The sequence below is a fragment of the Erythrolamprus reginae genome, chromosome 4 (assembly GCF_031021105.1).
Source record: "Erythrolamprus reginae isolate rEryReg1 chromosome 4, rEryReg1.hap1, whole genome shotgun sequence".
In the NCBI taxonomy this organism is placed as follows: domain Eukaryota; kingdom Metazoa; phylum Chordata; class Lepidosauria; order Squamata; family Dipsadidae; genus Erythrolamprus; species Erythrolamprus reginae.
Window position 1 is genome coordinate 23626850 of NC_091953.1, and position 21437 is coordinate 23648286.

Here is a 21437-nt window from a genome sequence, read left to right on the forward strand (position 1 = left end):
ACCTTGATGAACTTTCTCTTGCATCATTATCACTTCCCCCTAAGCCAGGAAAGACTCTGCGCTTTGTGGTTTCTATTGACAGAATTTCTGCACAAGCTCAAGCAGTTGTATCACCCTTCTGCCTTCTGCCGCACGAATCCCAGTGACTGGTTAGGTCCCACAGAGTGGGCCTTCTCCGGGTCCCGTCGACTAAACAATGTCGTCTGGCGGGACCCAGGAGAAGAGCCTTCTCTGTGGTGGCTCCGACCCTCTGGAACCAGCTCCTCCCAGAGATTAGGACTGCCCCCACCCTCCTTGCCTTTCGGAAACTCCTTAAAACCCACCTCTGCCGTCAGGCATTGGGGAATTGAAACATCTCCCCCTTGCCCATGTAGTTTCTGTGTATGATTCGACTGTGTGCTTGTTTTTTATATATTGGGGTTTCTTTTGGATTTTTTAACCTAAAACTGTAATTTAGATTGCTAAATATTAGATTTGTTACTATGTATTGTTGTGAGCCGCCCCGAGTCTACGGAGAGGAGTGGCATATAAATCCAATAAATCTAATCTAATCTAATCTAATCTAATCTTATACTTGATACCTTCCTGCCTTATGCCCATCAATAAACCAAGAACTACACAAATACATAAAATATTTCTGTTGCTTGGGCTATCACAATTTTTCAAACACTAATTTCATATGTAGCAGGGGAAGGTTGCCTTCTCAGTGGTCTCAGTGGTGGGGAGTAAGAAAAGGATGGAAGTACAATATGGCTTGTAGCCAGGGATGGGCGGCAGGCAGGACGGGGTGGAACACAGTTCCACCGGCGGAAATGAAGATGCATGCGCAACTCCAGCTGATCGGCGGCTGTCACTTTCTGGATTACTGGGCTCGGCTGGGCTCTCCTTTATTTTTCTGCTGCTGCTGCATCTGCGCTCCTTGCTTTTTTCCTCTTTCCTCCTTCCTGGCCTTGGACAAGCTTCCCTCTCTCCTGCCTGGCTCCCCTCCAGCCTCACGTGGCCACCTCCTGCTTGAGGTGCAAGCAGAAGGCGTGGGTGGAAGCAGTGCTGGCAGCATTTATGCTTCTGGCAGCACCCATTCGCCTAGCTACCCAGCCTGAGGCAGGGGAGCGACCAAGGAAGCAGAGCATGGGAAACGCAAAGCAAATTGTCACCCCAACAAATGACACTGGTAAGGTTGTAAGTTGAGGATTTAACAGTTCACTTGAACAATGATGATCGTTCAAACCACTCCCACCTGGTCACATGGCCACCAAGCCACTCCTACCCAGTCACATGACTATTAAGCCACTCCCACAAAATAAGCCACACCCAGAGTGTGGCAGTAAAAATTTTGGCTGCCCATTACTGCTTGTACTGGGGCAACGTGTATGCGTGAATCAGCCTAAACCACATCACAGGAAAAAGAACACTCCAAAGAGATTTCTGTGATGGAGTTTTTCATTAGGGACCACATCACTATTTTGGAGGGCTCACAGACCAGGGATCACTAACCTTGACAGCTTTAAGACTTGTGGACTTCAACTCCCAGAGCAAAGCTGGCTGAGGAACTCTGGGAGTTGAAGTCTGCAAGTCTTTAAGTTGCCAAGGTTGGAGACCCCTGTCATAGACTCTTTGAGACAAAAGTTGGAAAGAAAAGAAAGGATAAAATAAAAGAAACTGTACAGAAATACAGTCCAAAAGATTAGAAGCCAAGTTTGTCGAAAAGCACGCAAGTATGGAAATACAGTGATACCTCGTCTTACAAACGCCTCGTCATACAAACTTTTCGAGATACAAACCCGGGGTTTAAGATTTCTTTGCCTCTTCTTACAAACTATTTTCACATTACAAACCCACCGCCGCCGCTGGGATGCCCCACCTCTGGACTTCCGTTGCCAGCGAATCATCCATTTTTGCGCTGCTGGGATTCCCCTGAGGCTCCCCTCCATGGGAAACCCCACCTTCGGACTTCCGTTGCCAGCGAAGCACTCGTTTTTGTGATGCTGGGATTCCCCTGCTGGGATTCCCCTGCAGCATCACAAAAACACGGAAGTGCAGAGGTGGGGTTTCCCATGGAGGGGAGCCTCAGGGGAATCCCAGCAGTGGAAAAATGGGCACTTCGGCTGGCAAAAGGGTTGAATTTTGGGCTTGCACACATTAATCGCTTTTCCATTGATTCCTATGGAAAATGTTGTTTCGTCTTACAAACTTTTCACCTTAAGAACATCGTCCCGGAACCAATTAAGTTTGTAAGACAAGGTATCACTGTATGTAAAGCAATATGTTAAGAAAAACAAGATAAAAATGCACATACCGGTATCTCCGATCAAAACTCTGAATGAGAAGAGGGATGTAAATATCCCAAATGTATGTTTTGTATCTGTTCTTGTTTTTCACTTTGCTAGCATTTATTAATAAGTCTGTACAAATTTATTTAAAGTTTAATCTCGTTGTTGCTGTTTTGTTTTTAGTTTTTGTTTTTAAAATTCATTTTAAAATAAATAAAGTTGGATTCTTTCCTTCTCCATTGTTACGTTATTATTTTATATTTTACCTCACAGATGTCTTTGAGATGTTTGATGTAAATCTTCTCTGTGTTCATTATTTCCTGAATTACGTTGGTTCTCATTTGATCTTTGTTTTCTGCTACTTTCTGGCGATGCTTTTCAGGATCTACATTTGGTTCTTCATCCTGGAAGCCACTACAGTATTTTGCAGATTCTTCTTGATTGACTCGTAGCTGGAATGAGAAGAATGGAGATAAAACAATTGAACTGAAAAAATAACGCTATATCCAACACCATCCCAGAAATATGACAGTAATATGCCCTACATGGCATCGGACCAGAATGCCTTTTGCCAAACGACTCCCAGCAACCGATTAGGTCCCACAGAGTTGGCCTTCTCCGGGTCCCGTCGACAAAACAATGTCATCTGGCGGGACCCAGGGGAAGAGCCTTCTCTGTGGTGGCCCCGGCCCTCTGGAATCAACTGCCCCCCGTAGATTAGGACTGCCCCCACCCTCCTTGCCTTTCGCAAACTTCTGATAACCCACCTATGTCGCCAGGCTTGAGGAAACTGACATACCCCTATCTGTTCCATTTTATGTATGGTTTGTTTGGATTGTATAACTGTTTTATAATGGGGGGGTTTTAAATGGTTTTTTTAAATATTAGATTTGTATTTCTGTATTATTTGTTGTGAGCTGCTCCGAGTCTCCGGAGAAGGGCGGCATACAAGTATTATTATTATTATTATTATTATTATTATTATTATTATTATTATTAAACGAGATCACTATGATGGATTTCGTATTTCATCACCAGTCGGGCGCTTCCCAAGCACCTAGGACTGCGTGATGTAGCGGCGAATTATGTTTGCCGATCTCAGTAAAGCGGCCTTTTGCAATTGACAGATGGAGATTTTGTCAATTCCGATGGTTTTCAAATGTCCGCTGAGATCCTTTGGCACTGTGCCCAGCGTGCCAAGTACCACTTATGCCAGAGTCGTTGCAGCTCGATTTTTAGATCTTCGTATTTTACTAATTTCTCTAGCTGCTTCTCCACAATTCTGCTGTCCCCTGGGATTGCGATGTCGATGATCCATACTTTCTTTTTCTCCACAATCAGGATGTCTGGTGTGTTATGCTTCAGAATTCAGTCAGTCTGAAGTCGGAAGTCCCACAGTAGTTTTGCTTGCTCATTTTCAACCACTTTTTTGGGATTATTATTATTATTATTATTATTATTATTATTATTATTATTGCAATGTTTTTGAAATTCTTTAAGCAACTTACTGTCAATAGTGGAGTCTCTTAACCTTTACATTGCCTATTTAGCCTTTACAATATGCTTTTTGAAATCATTACTTATTAATGCTCTTCTCCTGCAAGCAGAAGGGAAAAATGATGTTCTTAAGAATCAGCAATTCGGAAAGCTTAAATGCCTGTGCACGAGGGAAACAGTATTTGGGACTGAAAAGGCAAAGGCTGACTTTGGTCTCTGCCTATGCTGATGATACCCAGTAATACATCTCCTCCCCTGACTAAGTGATGCTATCTTGGTCCTGGACCGGTGCCTGGAAGCTGTAATTGATCCAAAATGCAGCAATGATGTAGATCTGAGCGCGTCACATTTTCTCTATATTATAGCACTGCTGTGTGGGCTGCACTGGGGCTTCTGGTTTCTTTCCCAGTGCGGTTCAAGGTGTTGGGCATCCGCTTCAGAGCTCTAAATGGAATGATACGAGGCTACGTGCATGATTGCCTCTCTCCCTGAGGGTATCTGCCCGTTCTACTAGGTCAGATTGGATGGGTGCACTCTAACTCCCTTCTTTTAAACGTTATTATATAGCGAGAGCCTTCTCTGTAAATATCCCTGCAGTTGTGTTCCATACTTTTCCCACCAGCAAAAGGTTGACTCAGCTTTCCATCTTTCCTGGGTTGGTAAAATGACGAGCTAAATTGTTGAGGGCAAGAGGCAATAGGTTTACACACTGCTTATAGAGGGCTATAAAGCACTGTGAAGCAGGATATAAAGCTATTCATGGCACCGGACCAGAATATCTGCGAGACCGCCTTCTGTCACGTGAATCCCAGCGGCCAGTTAGGTCCCACAGCGTTGGCCTTCTCCAGGTCCCGTCGATTAAACAATGTCGGCTGGCGGGACCCAGGGGAAGAGCCTTCTCTGTGGCGGCCCCAACCCTCTGGAACCAGCTGCCCCCAGAGATTAGGATTGCCCCCACCCTCCTTGCCTTTCATAAACTCCTTAAAACCCACTTCTGTCGTCAGGCATGGGGGAATTGAGACATCTCCCCTTCCCTATGTAGTTTTATGTATGGTATGTTTGTGTGTATGCTTTTTAAATAATGGGGCTTTTAGACGTTTAATGTTACATCTGTTATTTTAGACTTTTAATATTAGATTTGTCATTGTATATTGTTTTATCACTGTTGTGAGCCGCCCCGAGTCTGTGGAGAGGGGCAGCATACAAATCTAATAATAATAATAATAATAATAATAATAATAATAATAATAATAATAATAATAATAATAATAATAATAATTTTTTTTTAAAAGTCTGAGTGCTATTACTATTGTACACAGCCTGGAATTGTCACAATATAATCAGGTATAGCAATAACACTTAGACTTATATCCCGTTTCACAGCATTTTACAACCTTCTCTAAATGGTTTAAAAAGTCAACATTATTGCCCCCAACAATCTGGGGTCCTCATTTTACCGACCTCAGAAGGTTGGAAGGCTGAGGCAACCTTGAGCCGGTTAGATATATAGGCCTTTTGAAACCCATAAATAGGAAAACAATGAATAAATAACAGAGGTCTCTACATAAGAATGGGAAGTGGGGTGGGGGGAAACACTTCAGAGGAAGGGAATGGCATTATTGTCATAAAATTACACAAAGATGTCCATGTTCTCACCAAGAAAAACTATGCCTATGTAAACAAAGCAAGAAGACAAATAAACAGAAGAGTAGGCATTCAGTTCTGGAGTTCTGTGTTCAGTTCTGGAGACCTCACATACAAAAATATATTGATCAAATTGAATGGGTCCAAAGACGGGCTACAAAAATGGTGGAAGGTCTTAAGCACAAAACTTATCAGGAAAGACTTCATGAACTCAATCTGTATAGTCTGGAGGACAGAAGGAAAAGGGAGGACATGATCGAAACTTTTAAATATGTTAAAGGGTTAAATAAGGTTTAGGAGGGAAATGTTTTTAATAGGAAAGTGAACACAAGAACAAGGGGACACAATCTGAGGTTAGTTGGGGGAAAGATCAGAAGCAATGTGAGAAAATATTATTTTACTGAAAGAGCAGTAGATGCTTGGAACAAACTTCCAGCAGACGTGGTTGGTAAATCCACAGTAACTGAATTTAAACATGCCTGGGATAAACATATATCCATCCTAAGATAAAATACAGGAAATAGTATAAGGGCAGACTAGATGGACCTTGAGGTCTTTTTCTGATGTCAATCTTCTATGTTTCTATGTTTCTAACCATTGTTCATGGCCATCAACTCAGCCTTTTTAAAGAACTACGTTCAACCAAGTGTCAACCAAGAATCTAACCAGGTCTCCAGGGTGCTTGAAAGAAAGAGAGAGCTTGCTTCACTTACTCTAACAAAACTGGCTGGAAACCAGGCCTCCTTGTCTTCATTGCTTCCCCACCACCAATCTTTGTTGGAAGCTTCAAGGACATGGATGACTTCTCCAGCTTTGAAGGCTAATTCCTGATCGTCCATGGTCACGTGATCCCAGAGAGCTTCCGCATAGACCACATTTCCATCACTTATCAGCTGCAATAAAAATGTTTCATTAGAAGACAAAATTTGGTACAAGTTCTATGAGTGGCTGGATAAAAGAATGCTATTGTAAATACAGTGTTCCCTCGACTTTCGCGGGGGATGCGTTCCGAGACCGCCCGTGAAAGTCGAATTTCCGCGAAGCAGAGATGCGGAAGTAAATACACTATTTTTGGCTATGAACAGTATCACAAACCTTCCCTTAACACTTTAAACCCGTAAATTGCAATTTTCCATTCCCTTAGCAACCATTTAGATTATTATTCACCATGTTTATTTATTAAAGTTTATTAAAAAATATATTTATTAAAAGTAGATGAGAGTTTGGCGATGACATATGACATCATCGGGTGGGAAAAAACCGTGGTATAGGGGGAAAAGCCGCGAAGTATTTTTTAATTAATATTTTTGAAAAACCGTGGTATAGACTTTTCGCGAAGTTCGAACCCACGAAAATCGAGGGAACACTGTAATTGTAAATGTACAAAACTATGCGAACTTTTGTAAATAGTAATTAGTGATAGTTTATCCTTTTTTCTTCCTTTCACTATTTCTTTGTAATACCTTTTCTTAATATGATCTACAAGACTTGTATTTAAATTTCTTGGACTTCTGAAAAGTATGGAGCAGCTTGGGCTCCTTTTTTATGTTATGTGTCTTTGTCTTGTCTTGGAATTAAAAAATCAATAAAAAAAAAATTAAAAAAAGAAGACAAAGGTTTTCTTATATTCAAAGGGAAAAGATCCATTTTCTTATATTCAAAGGGAAAAGATTTGTTTTCGCTGGAATATTGTTTTCATTATTGTTGTGAGCCGCCCCGAGTCTTCGGAGAAGGGCGGCATATAAATCTAATAAATTGAATTGAATTGAATTAGTCACTGCCAGGGGGACAAAAATGTGGAACTTTTCACATGTTTTCGGTTGCAATGTCTGGAAATTCCAAAGCTAGAAATTTACCTCATTGACAGCTAGCTGCTCGCCTCCCGGCTGCAGGTACCTGGGGTTGCCGTGGCAGAGTTCTTCGTAGCTGTAATCCTCTTCGCTGCCATTATCATCGACTAAAGCTGGCGATTCAGCGCTACCATCTGCAGCACCTGACGGGAAGGAAAAATTCTGAGAAATTAGATCTTGTCAAATGCATTACAGGTCGTCCTCGACTTACAACTACCCTTGAGCCCAGAATTCATGTTGCTAAGTGAGAAATTTGTTAAGTGAATTTTGCCCTGTTTTACAGCCTTTTTCCTGCCACAGTCATTAAGCGAATCACTGCAGTTGTTCAATTAGAAACACGGTTGTTAAATGAATCGGGTTCCCCACTGACTTTGCTTGTCACAGATGAGAAGACTAATAGTTATAGTAATGCAGACTTAGTGAATAGTTTGACAGTAGTGAGGGGATTATTTGTTTAGCAGAGTGATGGCCTTCGGGAAAAAACTGTTCTTGTATCTAGTTGTCTTGGTGTGCAGTCAGGGGTAGGGTACTGCCCGGATGGGGGGGGAACACAGTGGGGAGCGAAAATGGAGCTTTACCCCAGAACACCCAATTTGCATTGAAAGATTTATTTTATTTTTATTTTTATTTTTATTTTATTTATTTATTTATTTTGTCCAATACATAATACACATTAAAAAGAATAGATATATAATAATATAAGAATAGAAGAAAAGATATAAAAGCATAGGTGAACATATTTGAAAGGAAGAAAAGAAAAAATGAGATAAGGAGAGACAATTGGACAGGGGACGGAAGGCACACTGGTGCACTTATGCACGCCCCTTACTCACCTCTAAGGAACCTGGAGAGGTCAACCGTGGATAGTCTAAGGGAAAAATGTTGGGGGTTGACACTATTGAGTCAGGTAATGAGTTCCACGCTTCGACAAACTTGACTGTAAAAAATATGATTTCAACAATCGAGTTATCGAAGCGTGGAACTCATTTCCGGACTCAATTGTGTCAACCCCTAACCCCCAACACTTCTCCCTTAGACTATCCACGATTGACCTCTCCAGGTTTCTAAGAGGCCAGTAAGGGGTGTAAATAAGTGCACTGGAGTGCCTTTTGTCCCCTGTCCAATTATCTTTCCTTTCTTTCACCTATCTTATATATTCTCTTCCTTTCTTATATCCTCTCCTCTAAGTTCACTTTCACCATCAAATGTCTATTTTTCTTCCTATGTATTTGTGTATTGGACAAATGAATAAATAAATAAATAAAAATATTTTTTACAGTCAACTTTGGAGCGGTTAACATTACGTTTGAATCTGTTGCGTGCTCTTATGTTGTTGCGATTGAAGCTGAAGTAGTCATTGACAGGTAGAACGTTGCAGCATATGATCTTGTGGGCAATACTTAGATCGTGTTCTAGGCGTCGTTTGGAGGATGGGGGTTGAAACAATTTATTTCCTGGATGTGAGGGATAGTCCAGGATATTTAAGATAAAGAAAAGAATGCATACAGGTAGTCTTCAACTTACAAATGCTGATTTAGAGACCGTTCGAAGTTACAACGGCACTTGAAAAGTAATTTTATAATTGATACCTGTTTCCAACCATCGTTTACAATCGTATCATTCCCACAGTCACATAATCAAAGGTGAGATGCTTGAAAAGCGGCATGAGACTGGACAATGCACCATTTATCTGAAATGGTATAGGGTTTTCTGTCTGAGCAGAGGGTTGGACTAGAAGACCTTCAGGGTCCCTTACAACTCTTGTTATTCTGTTGATTAGACAGAGGGGAAGAAATCTCACTTTTTAACATCTTCCCCCTCCCTAATTAATTAAGCATATTCTCCTTTTCAAATTAATTTTTTGTGTTATTACAGAGAAGGATGTTGTTACGGGATATGTTTCCAAGAGTTGATTAGATATTTTCTCATAATGTACACATAAGAATGCCCCCTCTTATTTATTTTTCTCCCGTCTTTATTACTTTAGGAGAAACCCTTCCATCCTTCCACCTCTCACAATACTAGACAACACAGTATCAACAGTAGACATATGCCATCACTCTACTAAACAAAATAATACCCTTAACACTGTCAAACTTTTTCCTAAGTCTGCACTTCTATTACTACTAGTTTTTTCTCATCATTCCTATCACCCATTCCCTCCCACTCAGGACTGTATGACTGTAACTTGTTGCTTGTATCCTAAGATTTTTATTAATTATTGATTGTTTCTTCATTGCATATTTGACCTGTATGACACTCATTAAGTGTTGTACCACATGTTTCTTGACAAATCTATATTTTCTTTTATGTACACTGAGAGCATATGCACCAAGACAAATTCCTTGTGTGTCCAATCAAACTTGTCCAATAAATTATTCTATTCTATTCTATTCTATCCTATTCTACTCTCTCTACTCTATTCTATCATATCCTATTCTATTCCATAAGTCAGTGATCATATCTAATATGATATGATCTAATATTATAATATAAATAAATTATGAATATTATCTAATATGACAATATAAATTCTTCCTCCTATTTTCTCTACACCCTGTGAAATGAGTTGAGCTGAGAGAGTGTGACTGTGTCAAAGCTACCCAGTCTAAAGTGGTACTAGAACTCACAATTTCCTGGTTTCTAAGCCAGCACCTTAACCATTGCACCAGACTGGCTCTCATTTTTGGAATAAAGTCTAAAAACCAAGGCAGAGCAAGGTGTAAATATTTTAATTAAATAGTAGTGTTATATATTTTCCCAAAATGTTTGTCTGCCATGCCATACAGAAGGTAGGAAAGCCAATGGCCCTCAGTTGCTAACATCCTTCCCGATGAACCCTGGCAGATCTGAGAATAGAATAGTTCAAGAGGGCAAAACAACCACAGAATTTTCATTATCCAGGGTGATTTTAAGTCATCCTCTGAATCATCATCATTTCAAAGTTCGAAGAGTGGTTATGAAAGAGAACCTTTTCAGTGGTGGTCCCCATAAGATAGAGAGAAAAAACATTCACGTTGTTATCTTTCAATACAGGATGATTTTCCCACTTGTTTTTAATACTTTACTTTAGCTATGCCAAAAAAAGGTATCCCAGAAACAGTGAAGGTAATTAATGATCCATCAGATTATATCCTTTCTACTTTTGCTACCACAAGTTCTAATCTTTTTAAGGATCTGCATTTCGGGAATCTTAATATTTAAAGCTGTACAAAATATTTAATTTACAGATATTTTAAAGTAGACTAGATCTGTCGTCCTAAAAGCTTTAGACTAACATCTAATGTCAGTTCGTTAACTTCTTTCATTTACAATAAATAATAAAGGTAAGAGTCATTACAATGAATTTCATTAATCACAAAAACAACAGAGGAATTATTCCTAAAAACAGGAGGAACAGTTTGTTTGTTTGTTTGTTTGTTTGTTTTAACAAACCTGGTAAACTTACAGAAATGCCATACATATTTGAAAGCCATCTTAATTAAGATCCATTATTGGTTTTCAGCTTAATACTGCATCTAGATTTAACTGTCTATATTTTTTAATGAGTTTTAAAACAGATACCCGTTAAGAAAATAATATAAATTGGAACTGATTCATTGAGTGAATTCTGTATAGCTGTTTTATTATTTCTTGTTCACCGAAACTCTCACTCTATTGTTCACTTCCTGGAGTAAATATGCAGAGATGAATGGGCATTTTTTACCTCTCAAACAAGAATGTTAAATCTAAAATCAACAGTGAAGTCATTTTTATTATTTTTCAACCCTGCTTACTCTACTAGGTTTTCCAGTTAAAACATGATGTAAGATATCTAAGTCTCAACTTATGTTTAAACAGTTTAAATCCCAAATGCCACAAAGAACGAAAGGAGCTCATCTCCTATATCAACATACTTATCTGAAGGCTTTCCAGGCTCCAAAATCGAATTATATCCCCTCTGGCTACCATCCTGCTATCCAGGAAAAAAGATCATTCACCAGGCACCCGATTTACGTTCAAACCAAGAATTCTTTTTAATCCGTAAATACAATTTATCATAGGTCATGGAAGCTTCAGCTACTGCAAATGCCGGAATAGCTTATTCATTGCTTTGAGCGTCGGTGGCTGCATTTCAGCCAAACTCTACTTTAAAATGACAGCTCACTCTCTGAATGTATAGCTGTGGGTTTAATGCCTTCACTGACATCAGGGGAAGTCCTTAGGAAGTTGTGAAAGAAAAAAAGAGAGAAGCTATATAGACAAATAGTGTACAAGCAGCATTCATCCATACAATTCAAGCCTGATTAATTCTTTCCTTATTGCAACCAATGTACTTATTTATTATCTATCTATCTATCTATCTATCTATCTATCTATCTATCTATCTATCTATCTATCTATCTATCTATCTATCTACCTACCTACCTACCTACCTACCTACCTATTAGATTTGTATGCTGCCCCTCTCCGCAGACTCAGGGCGGCTAACAGCAGTAAAAAAGACAAATATAACAAACCTAATATAAAAAGTAATTTAAAAAACCCCAATTTAAGAGACCAATCATACAAACAGACATACCATGCATAAATTTTATAAGCCTAGGGGGAAGGGAATATCTCAATTCCTCCATGCCTGACGACAGAAGTGGGTTTTAAGGAGCTTACGAAAGGCAAGGAGGGTGGGGGCAACCTTGATATCTGGGGGGAGTTGGTTCCAGAGGGTCGGGTCGGCCACAGAGAAGGCTCTTCCCTTGGGTCCCGCCAAACAACATTGTTTAGTCGATGGGACCCGGAGCAGGCCAACTCTGTGGGACCTAACCGGTCGCTGGGATTCGTGCGGCAGAAGACGGTCCTGGAGATATTCTGGTCCGAAGCCATGAAGGGCTTTATAGGTCATAACCAACACTTTGAACTGTGACCGGAAACCGATCTGCAACCAATGCAGACTGCGAAGTGTTGGTGTGACATGGGCATTTTATTATTATGATTGGTCAAACAGTCAGTCAGAGGTTTACACTAGATTTGTCATTTTCATCTACCTATATCAAGTTCTTTCCAAGGACCAGATATAGCCAGATGCTATTTGAACAGGTTACAAAATACAGTGGTACCTCTACTTAAGAATGCCTCTACTTATGAACGTTTCTAGATAAGAACCAAGTGTTCAAGATTTTTTTGCCTCTTCTCAAGAACCATTTTCTAGTTAAGAACCCAAGCCTGGAAAAAAAATCCAAGTTAATTTGAGAGCAGCATGAAGGCCCGGTCAGTTTCCTGCCATTCCTCTTGAGTTTCTCTCTCTGGTGCAGTGTATGGGAGGCAGCCTCACACTGGGTGTATAGGAGGTGCATGCTCCTTCTCACCGCCCCAGAGTCCCTCTTTTTTTTAAGCCTTAAAGTTTTGGATTATTTTTATTCCTCTCACCTCACCTTTTTCCTTCGGCAGCGACTATCCTCCTCCTCTTCTTCCTCCTCCTCCTTCCACCCAAATTCCGAGCTTTTATTTCTTTCCTAATGGGTTTGCATGCATTATTTGCTTTTACATTGATTCATATGGGGTAAATGGCTTCTACTTAAGAACGTTTCTACTTAAGAACCTGGTCACAGAACGAATTAAGTTCTTAAGTAGAGGTACCACTGTATTATCTATTCTAAGTAAAGCTGCCTTTAGCAAGCTAACTGAAGATGTGTCAGCCTCGCTATGTTTCATCCTTCAACTTTCAGCTGTGGCAAGGGGGGCGTTTGCCCAGGTTCGCCTGGTGCACCAGTTGTGGCCCTATCTGGACCCTCATCACCTCGAGGCTCGACTACTGTAACGCTCTCTACATGGGGCTGCCTTTGAAAAGTGTTCGGAAACTTCAGATTGTGCAGAATGCAGCTGCGAGAGCAATCATGGGCTTTCCCAAATATGCCCATGTTACACCAACACTCCGCAGTCTGCATTGGTTGCCAATCAGTTTCCCGTCACAATTCAATGTGTTGGTTATGACCTATAAAGCCCTTCATGGCACTGGACCAGATTACCTCCGGGACCGCCTTCTGCTGCACGAATCCCAGCAACCAGTTAGGTCCCACAAAGTGGGCGTTCTCCGGGTCCCGTCGACTAAACAATGTCGTTTGGCGGGACCCAGGGGAAGAGCCTTCTCTGTGGCGGCCCCAGCCCTCTGGAACCAGCTCCCCCCAGAGATTAGAATTACCCCCACCCTCCTCGCCTTTCGTAAGCTCCTTAAAACCCACCTCTGCCGTCAGGCATGGGGGAACTGAGATATTCCTTCCCCCTAGGCCTTTACAATTTATGCATGGTATGTTTGTGTGTATGTTTGGTTTTATAATAAGGGTTTTTAGTTGTTTTAGTATTGGATTGTTACATGCTGTTTTATCATTGTTGTTTGCTGCCCTGAGTCTACAGAGAGGGGCGGCATACAAATCCAATAATAATAATAATAATAATAATAATAATAATAATAATAATAATTAACGAGGGGGGGAGTAGGTGTTTTGGGATTTGGGAGGGGAAGTTTTCTGGAGGGGGCCTAGTAAGTTTCATTTCTTCTGGCCCAGGAGTGTTTTGTTTCTTCTGAGAAGAGGTGATAAGAAGGTTCGTTAGCAGCGTCCATTCCATAAGTATGACGCGATGGTGAAGATGTATCCACCTGACGAAAATGGACAATGGGGATTGGGTGTTTCCCAAAGCGGGGCAAATGGGATATTTTGATATGGGCAACTATCGCACCTTTTTCCTCAGACTTTGCTGTGCTTCTGGTGCACTCATTCACTTCTGATTTAGTAAAGTTTACTTTTGACGTTCAAAATGGACTCTGAGTTTTACTTTTCTTAAATACTGAGTGGAGCCATCCTGACATGATGATTTTTGTCAATGCTGATAGAGTTCGAAAGGGGCTTCAGATATATGGGGATTGCACCCAAGGGACCTATCACAATTATTATTACTCTGAAATAGAGTCACTCGGCATTCAGATCCATCTTTTTTTTAAAAAAAATGGAACAAAAACCTCCTCCCTCCTCCCTCCAATGTTAAAGAGCTACATTTGTCTCCACAGCATTTACATAATAATAATAATAATAATAATAATAATAATAATAATTATTATTATTATTATTATTATTATTATTATTATTATTATTATTATTATTCACTCGATACAAAATGTGCAAACATTGCATTATTGGAGAATGAAAAATTGCACATTTCAGCTCTTAATTCCTGTACTGGCCCACTAGCTTACTACAATAGTTGGGTATATGAACAGAACAGAACAGAATAGGTATTAGCGGAGGTAATGGAATAGGTATTAGCAGTGGTAATGAAGGTATTAGATAAAAACTCAGATCCACAGGTAGCTTTGAATCAATAAGTCATGTTCAGCCCAACAGATTTCACAGGACTGTTGGATGGAAGAATGGGAAGAGGAACATTATGTACACAACCTTCAACTATTGATTGAAAAAACCATGACATAATATGTTCTGCTGGCTCTTGGCACGAGCCTCTAATTAAATGTAAAAGTAGCCAAAACAGACACACACATGGGAAAAATCAACAATACTTTCTCTATCCACAGAAAAATAGAAGCAAAACCCTCTTTTTGTAGTCAAAGGGCTCACCTGTAAAACAAACAGACTTGAAGGCAGTGAAATTTAAAAAAAAACCCTCAAAGCAATTAACCAGTAGCTGTGAAGTTGTCACAGCTACTCTCCTTCAGACTTTGTTTAACTCACACGGTTAACTATGATTTATGTTCAGAGTCCAGATATCAAAGCATAGGGTCCTTGGAGAATCCGAAGAGTCAAGGCAAATCCACAATCAGAAACAGATAATCTTCCACACTGAGAGGCCGGCACGCTGCCCATTTAACAGCAGCCCTAATTACTTGAACCACACCCAACCACAGGTGAACTCTCTTATTTCTTGTAATACCTCCGAAGCTGCTCTCTTCTATTCATGGCTCTTCGCATGCATGGATCTATAACTGCTTCCTCATGAGAGTCCAGCGAAGATAAGGAGGATGAGGAATGGCTTTCTCCTGGGCTGTCTGCCATGAACCCCTCTGAGGGTCCCATTTCACAGTCACTCGCTGCTTCCGACGATACTTCGCTGCCCAAAGCAGTCGGCAGTAAAACAGGCCTCTGACATTGGGAGGATTCACCCACATCCACCCCCAGAGTCCTTGGGGCAGGAGCTGGCCCAGAGCCAACCACAACATAATAGAATTTTTTATTGGCCAAGTGCGATTTTAGACACAAGGAATTTGTCTTGGTGCATATGCTCTCAGTGTACATAAAAGATATGTTCGTCAGCAATCATAAGGTACAACAATGATGGTCCGAGTACAAATAAGCAGTCAAATCATATTAGGAACCAGCCAATGTAAATCGTAAGGATACAAGCAACAAAATTACAGTCATACAGTCATGTGTGGAAGGAGATGGGGGATAGGAACTATGAGCAGATTAATAGTAGTACAGGCCTAGTAAATAGTTGGACAGTGTTGAGGGAATTATTTGTTTAGCAGAGTGATGGCATTCAGGAAAAAACTGTTCTTGTGTCTAGTTGTTCTGGTGTGCAGGGCTCTATAGCATCGTTTTGAGGATAGGACATCCCTCCAGGATGTGAGGGATCTGTAAACCTTTTTCACAGCCCTCTTTTTGACTCGTGCAGTACACAGGTCCTCAATGAAAGGCAGGTTGGTAGCAATTGTTTTTTCTGCAGTTCTGATTACCCTCTGAAGTCTGTGTCTGTCTTGTTGGGTTGCAGAACCCAACCAGACAGTTATAGAGGTGCAGATGACTGACTCAACAATTCCTCTGTAGAACTGTATCAGCAGCTTCTTGGGCAGTTTGAGCTTTCTGAGTTGGCGTAAGAGAGCTTCTACGTCAGTAGGATTAGTGGCAGAAAGATTTATCAGCTGACTCACATTTCAAATCTATTTTAAGCCAGGGGTATAAAAGAGCTGGTTCCACAGCTCACACAACTTCTCTTTAGTCTTGCCAAAAGACTAATTGCATCAAACTGCCTTTAAAAACCAGCAATTTTTGCCAGTTACTACTAGCAATAGAGAGATGGGGGAAAAAAATAAAGCCATTCTCTCTTCCTGCTGAAAATGCAGCTTTATTACGGGTATCTTTTCTCCTTGAATCCATTCCCATTGGCCATTCTATAAGAACAGCTATTTAACATGAAGAATTGGACCTAACCCTGCTGTTTTTCTCTTTGCTTGCCCATCCTCTTTTCCTTTTGTGACATGATTTCTAAATCAGTGTTTTTCAACCAGTGTGCCGTGGCACACTAGTGTGCCGTGAGACATGGTCAGGTGTGCCGCGAAGCTCAGAGAGAGGAAAAAATGAGAGAGAGAAAGAAAGAGAGAGGGGGGAGAGAAAGAAAGCAAGAGAGAGAGAGAAAGAAAGAGCAAGAGAGAGAGAAAGCAAGCAAGCAAGAGAGAGAGAAAGAAAACAAGAGAGAGAGAAAGAAAGAGAGAAAGAAAGAAAGAGAGAAAAAGAAAGAGAACGAGAGAGAGAGAGAATGCAAGAGAGAGAGAGAAAGAGCAAGAGAGAGAGAAAGCAAGCAAGAGAGAGAGAGAAAGAAAGAAAGAGAGAGAGAAAAAGAAAGAGAACGACAGAGAGAGAGAGAATGCAAGAGAGAGAGCAAGAGAGAGAAAGAAAGAAAGAGAGAGAGAGAGAGGGAGGGAAGGTGGGAGAGAGAAAGACAGAGGGAGGTAGGGAGGGAGAGAGAAAGAGAGCAAAAAGAGGAAGGAAGAGAGAAAGAAAGAGGGATGGAGAGAGAGAGAAAAACAGAAAGGGAGAGAAAGAGGGAGGGAGAGAGAAATAGAGCGAAAGGGAGGAAGAGAGAGAGAGAGAATTTTTTTGTCCAAACTTTTTTTAGCCCCCCCCCCCATGTGCCCCATGGTTTTGTAAATGTAAAAAATGTGCCGCGGCTCAAGAAAGGTTGAAAATCACTGTTCTAAATTATACAGGTTTACAGGCAAAGGATTCTTTTTTCATCAACTGTACTTAAACCACTGTGAAAATCTTTGTAGTCTAAAAAACAAACTGGAACTATATTATCTCCCTGTGAGAATTTACACTCCTGTCCCATTTTCAAACTGTTGTTTTAAAGTCACTACTGCCTGATTTTTATCTGCTTCTGGCCTTCCCATATCACATCTGTAACTTTAGATCTCAGCTTCAAATGTACTTAAGTCTTTGGACTTCAGTAATTTTTCATCCCGGCCAGTCAATATTTTATCTAATTGTTGCAGGACTGTTTCAAATCCATATTCTTCTTTATTTTTATTTATTTTTATTTATTTATTTATTTTGTCCAATACACAATACATATTGAAGAGGATAGACATGAAGTATTATATATAAAGAAAAGATATAAAAGTAGAGGAGAAGATATATGAAAGGAAGAAAAGATATATGAGATATGAGATAAGGAGAGACAATTGGACAGGGGATGAAAGGCAGGCTAGTGCACTTATGTACGTCCCTTACTGACCTCTTAGTAACCTGGAGAGGTCAATCATGGATAGTCTAAGGGAGAAATGTTGGGAGTTAGGGGTTGACACTACTGAGTCTGGTAATGAGTTCCACGCTTCGACAACTGGATTGCTAAAGTTGTATTTTTTACAGTCAAGCTTGGAGCGATTAATATTAAGCTTGAATCTGTTGTGTGCTCTTGTGTTGTTGCGGTTGAAGCTGAAGTAGTCATTGACAGGCAGGACGTTGCAGCATATTATTTTGTGGGCAATACTTAGATCGTGTTTTAGGCGTCGTAGTTCTAAGCTTTCTAGACCTAGGATTGATAGTCTGCTTTGATAGGGCATTCTGTTTCGAGTGGAGGAGTGAAGGGCCCTTCTGGTGAAGTATCTTTGGACATTTTCTTTATCATTTTTGTATTGTGATTGAATTTGCATATATGACCCCCCCCCAAATCTATAATTATACCTTGATCTTCCAATTCTTGCCTACTTTTTAAATTCCCTTGTCTATCCAAAAACTGCTGATATTTAACCATTTTATTTATATACAAAGTGTTTGGATGGGTTATATAATGTTTTTTATAAAACACTTTCCATATTTTCATCAGAGCTTCTCTGATTTTTTTTAATCTTATAAAATAAGTATGCAGGTTTTTTCCTCCTTGTCCCAGAGGAACAAAAGCACAAAAACTAGCTTTGTATCCTGTTGCCTTATTTCCTAGTAGCAGTGTAGCCTAAATCAGAAGGGCAGAAATAGACGAAAAATATAGGGAAGTATACAGAAATTAGCTATACTGTATATCCATGTAGCCGAACTTTTCCCCAACTGAAAAAAGCAAGAAGCTGGCCAGGGAACTTGAAATAATCTATGAAGGCCTGTTCTTGAGCATGGGTTACAATTTATTTGCCAGCAGAGCAATGGTAGTTACAACTACAAGGTCAGAATTTATCTCTTGGGTGACTGCGCTGTGCTGATCTGACGCATTAAGCCAGTGATTTTCAACCTTTTTTGAGCCGCGGCACATTTTTTACATTTACAAAATCCTGCGGCAGACCACCAACCAAAATGACACAAAATGACACTCTAAGACAGTACATATTATACATGTTATCCCCCCTTGTGTGTGTATGTCTGTACACACTCTTGAACCATTTCCAGAAACAGGTGAGGGCTGGGGGTTTTCCTCTCTTATTCTTAGGGTGCTTTTTATCATATGCTTTAAATCAAGAGTCACTTCTCTCTCTCTTTTGTTTCTCTCTCTTTCCTTTCATTCTCTACCTCAATCATTTTCTCATTTCTCTTTTTTTCTCCCCTTTTTTCTCTCATTTCTCTCTCTTTCTCGCTTCCTCTCCTCTCTCTCTTTCTTGCTTTCTTTCTCTCTGTCACTCACTCACTCTCTTTCTCTCTGTCTTGCTTTCTTTCTCTCTCTCTCTCTCACACACACTCTCTCTTTTGCTTTCTTTCTCTCTCTTTCTCTCTCTCTTGCTTTCTTTCTCTTTCTCTCTCTCTTTCTCTCTCCCCTCTTGCGGCACACCTGACCATGTGTCGCGGCACACTAGTGTGCCGTGGCACACTGGTTGAAAAACACTGCATTAAGCAATAACCCTCTGTATCTTTCTGAGTTTGGACTTCCTTTCAGAAAGCAGCAACAATGGAAAATTCTACTTTATTTAAATCAAAAAAGTAACTTCGCTGAACTGTATTTTGATGCTTTGCCAAACTCAAGAGTTTTCAAAAAAAGGGGGGGGGGAATTCCTTCAGTGTTGCTAAATTCTGTTGGCTTTTTAAGTGAGACACCCCACCGTCCAGGATCACAACTCTGCCACTGGGTTGTTGTTGTTGTTGTTGTTGTTGTTGTTGTTGTTGTTATTATTATTATTATTATTATTATTATTATTATTATTATTATTTATTAGATTTGTATGCTGCCCCTCTCCGAAGACTCGGGGCGGCTAACAACAATATAAAAAGACAATGTAAACAAATCTAATATTAAAAACAATCTAAAAAACCCCAATTTAAAAAAACCACTCATACATACAAGCATACAATGTATAAATTCTATAAACCTAGGGGGAAGAGAAATTTCAATTCCCCCATGCCTGACGACAGAGGTGGGTTTTAAGGAGCTTGCGAAAGGCAAGGAGGGTGGGGGCAACTCTGATATCTGGGGGGAGCTGGTTCCAGAGGGTCGGGGCCGCCACAGAGAAGGCTCTTCTCCTGGTTCCCGCCAAACGACATTGCTTAGTCGACGGGATCCGGAGAAGGCCAACTCTGTCGCTGGGATTCATGCGGCAGAAGGCGGTCCCGGAGAGATTCTGGTCCGATGCCATGAAGGGCTTTATAGCTCATAACCAACACTTTGAATTGTGACCAGAAACTGATCGGCAACCAATGCAGACTGCGGAGTGTTGGTGTAACATGGGCATACCTTGGGAAGGCCATGACTGCTCTCGCAGCTGCATTCTGCACGATCTGAAGTTTCCGAACACTTTTCAAACTGTTCTCTTACTCAAAAATATCTTTGAGGCAATCCTGTAGTTTTGAAATATCCACACAAGTCATGTGGTTTCCTGGACTTCGGTGGCTCAATGGGAAATGAACAGCCGAGTATTACGTGGCAATTTCTAAACTTGGCACCTGCAAGCGTTGGCATTTTGCTATCTTGTGAAATGGATGTCCAGTTGTGGTGGAAACAGCTTTCTATTGGTTAACACCAGCAGAACTCCGAGTAGCTCTCTAACACAAAATAAATTCCATCTTTAGATTCCAGGTTTGACCTAAGTGATTCACTGAAGCATGCAGAAGCAAGCCAAAGATTGTAGCATTTTTAAAAAATAGTTCTTATGATTGTTCACCATCCAGAGTCATTGGTTTGAGTTGGGTGCTATACACATTGAATAAATAAAGAAATGAATCTCTTGCATATTTTACCCACATCAAATAAGTGAAAAATGTCTCCAGGAAACAGAATACCAAGTATACAACCCTTTAAAGCAGTGGTTCTCAACCTGGGGGTCAGGACTCCTTTGGGGGTCGAATGACTGTTTCACAGGGGTTGCCTAAGACCAGGGGAAAAGACAAAATGTCCATGGTGTTAGGAACTAAAGCTTCTAATCTGGCACCTTGGAACATACTTTTATAATCCGACCAATCAGGCATTAACAGTAGGGGTGTCCCTCTGACCTTCCTGCCAATCAGCTTAAAACTCTGTTAGGAGAATTGGCGCTAGACTTATGGTTGGGGGTCACTACAACATGAGGAGCTGTATTAAGGGGTTGCGGCATTAGAAAGGTTGAGAACCACTGCTTTAAAGGTTTTAAACCTTTTACTACACCGTGAGTATTCCTACCCACCCCTCACCTGAAATCTTGTACAGGTAGGCTTTTACTTACAACACTTTGTTTAGTTGTTCAAAGTTACAATGGCACTGAAAAAAGTAACTAATGACCATTTTTCACACTAAATTGTTTCAATTCCTAATCTCAAAATGGAGCGCTGAACACCAAGACAACTAGATACAAGAACAGTTTTTCCCAAGTGCCATCATTCTGCAAAACAACAATTCCTTCAACACTGTCAGACTATTCACTAAGCTGCATTACTATTACTATTAGTCTACTCATTGTTCCTATCACCCATCTTCCCTCACTTTTGATTGCATGATTGTAACTTGTGGCTTGTATCCTTACGAT

General features: G+C 40.5%; 1 protein-coding gene across 2 annotated transcripts in view; it reads right to left on the reverse strand.

Moving 5' to 3' along the window:
* The window catches only part of SPATA13 (spermatogenesis associated 13), an 84629-nt gene that overhangs the window by 20603 nt on the left and 42589 nt on the right, over positions 1-21437 (reverse strand). Inside the window, exons 1-4 of one of the 2 annotated variants that reach the window (XM_070749788.1) lie at positions 11158-11517; positions 7268-7404; positions 6125-6304; positions 2537-2722 (exon numbers count right to left, since the gene is read on the reverse strand). In XM_070749788.1, the coding sequence (XP_070605889.1) occupies positions 2537-2722; positions 6125-6304; positions 7268-7404; positions 11158-11212 (558 nt within the window). In that variant the 5' untranslated portion in view covers positions 11213-11517. Of the gene's footprint in view, positions 1-2536; positions 2723-6124; positions 6305-7267; positions 7405-11157; positions 11518-21437 lie in introns of those variants that run through there. The other variant, XM_070749787.1, reaches the window with a different exon arrangement.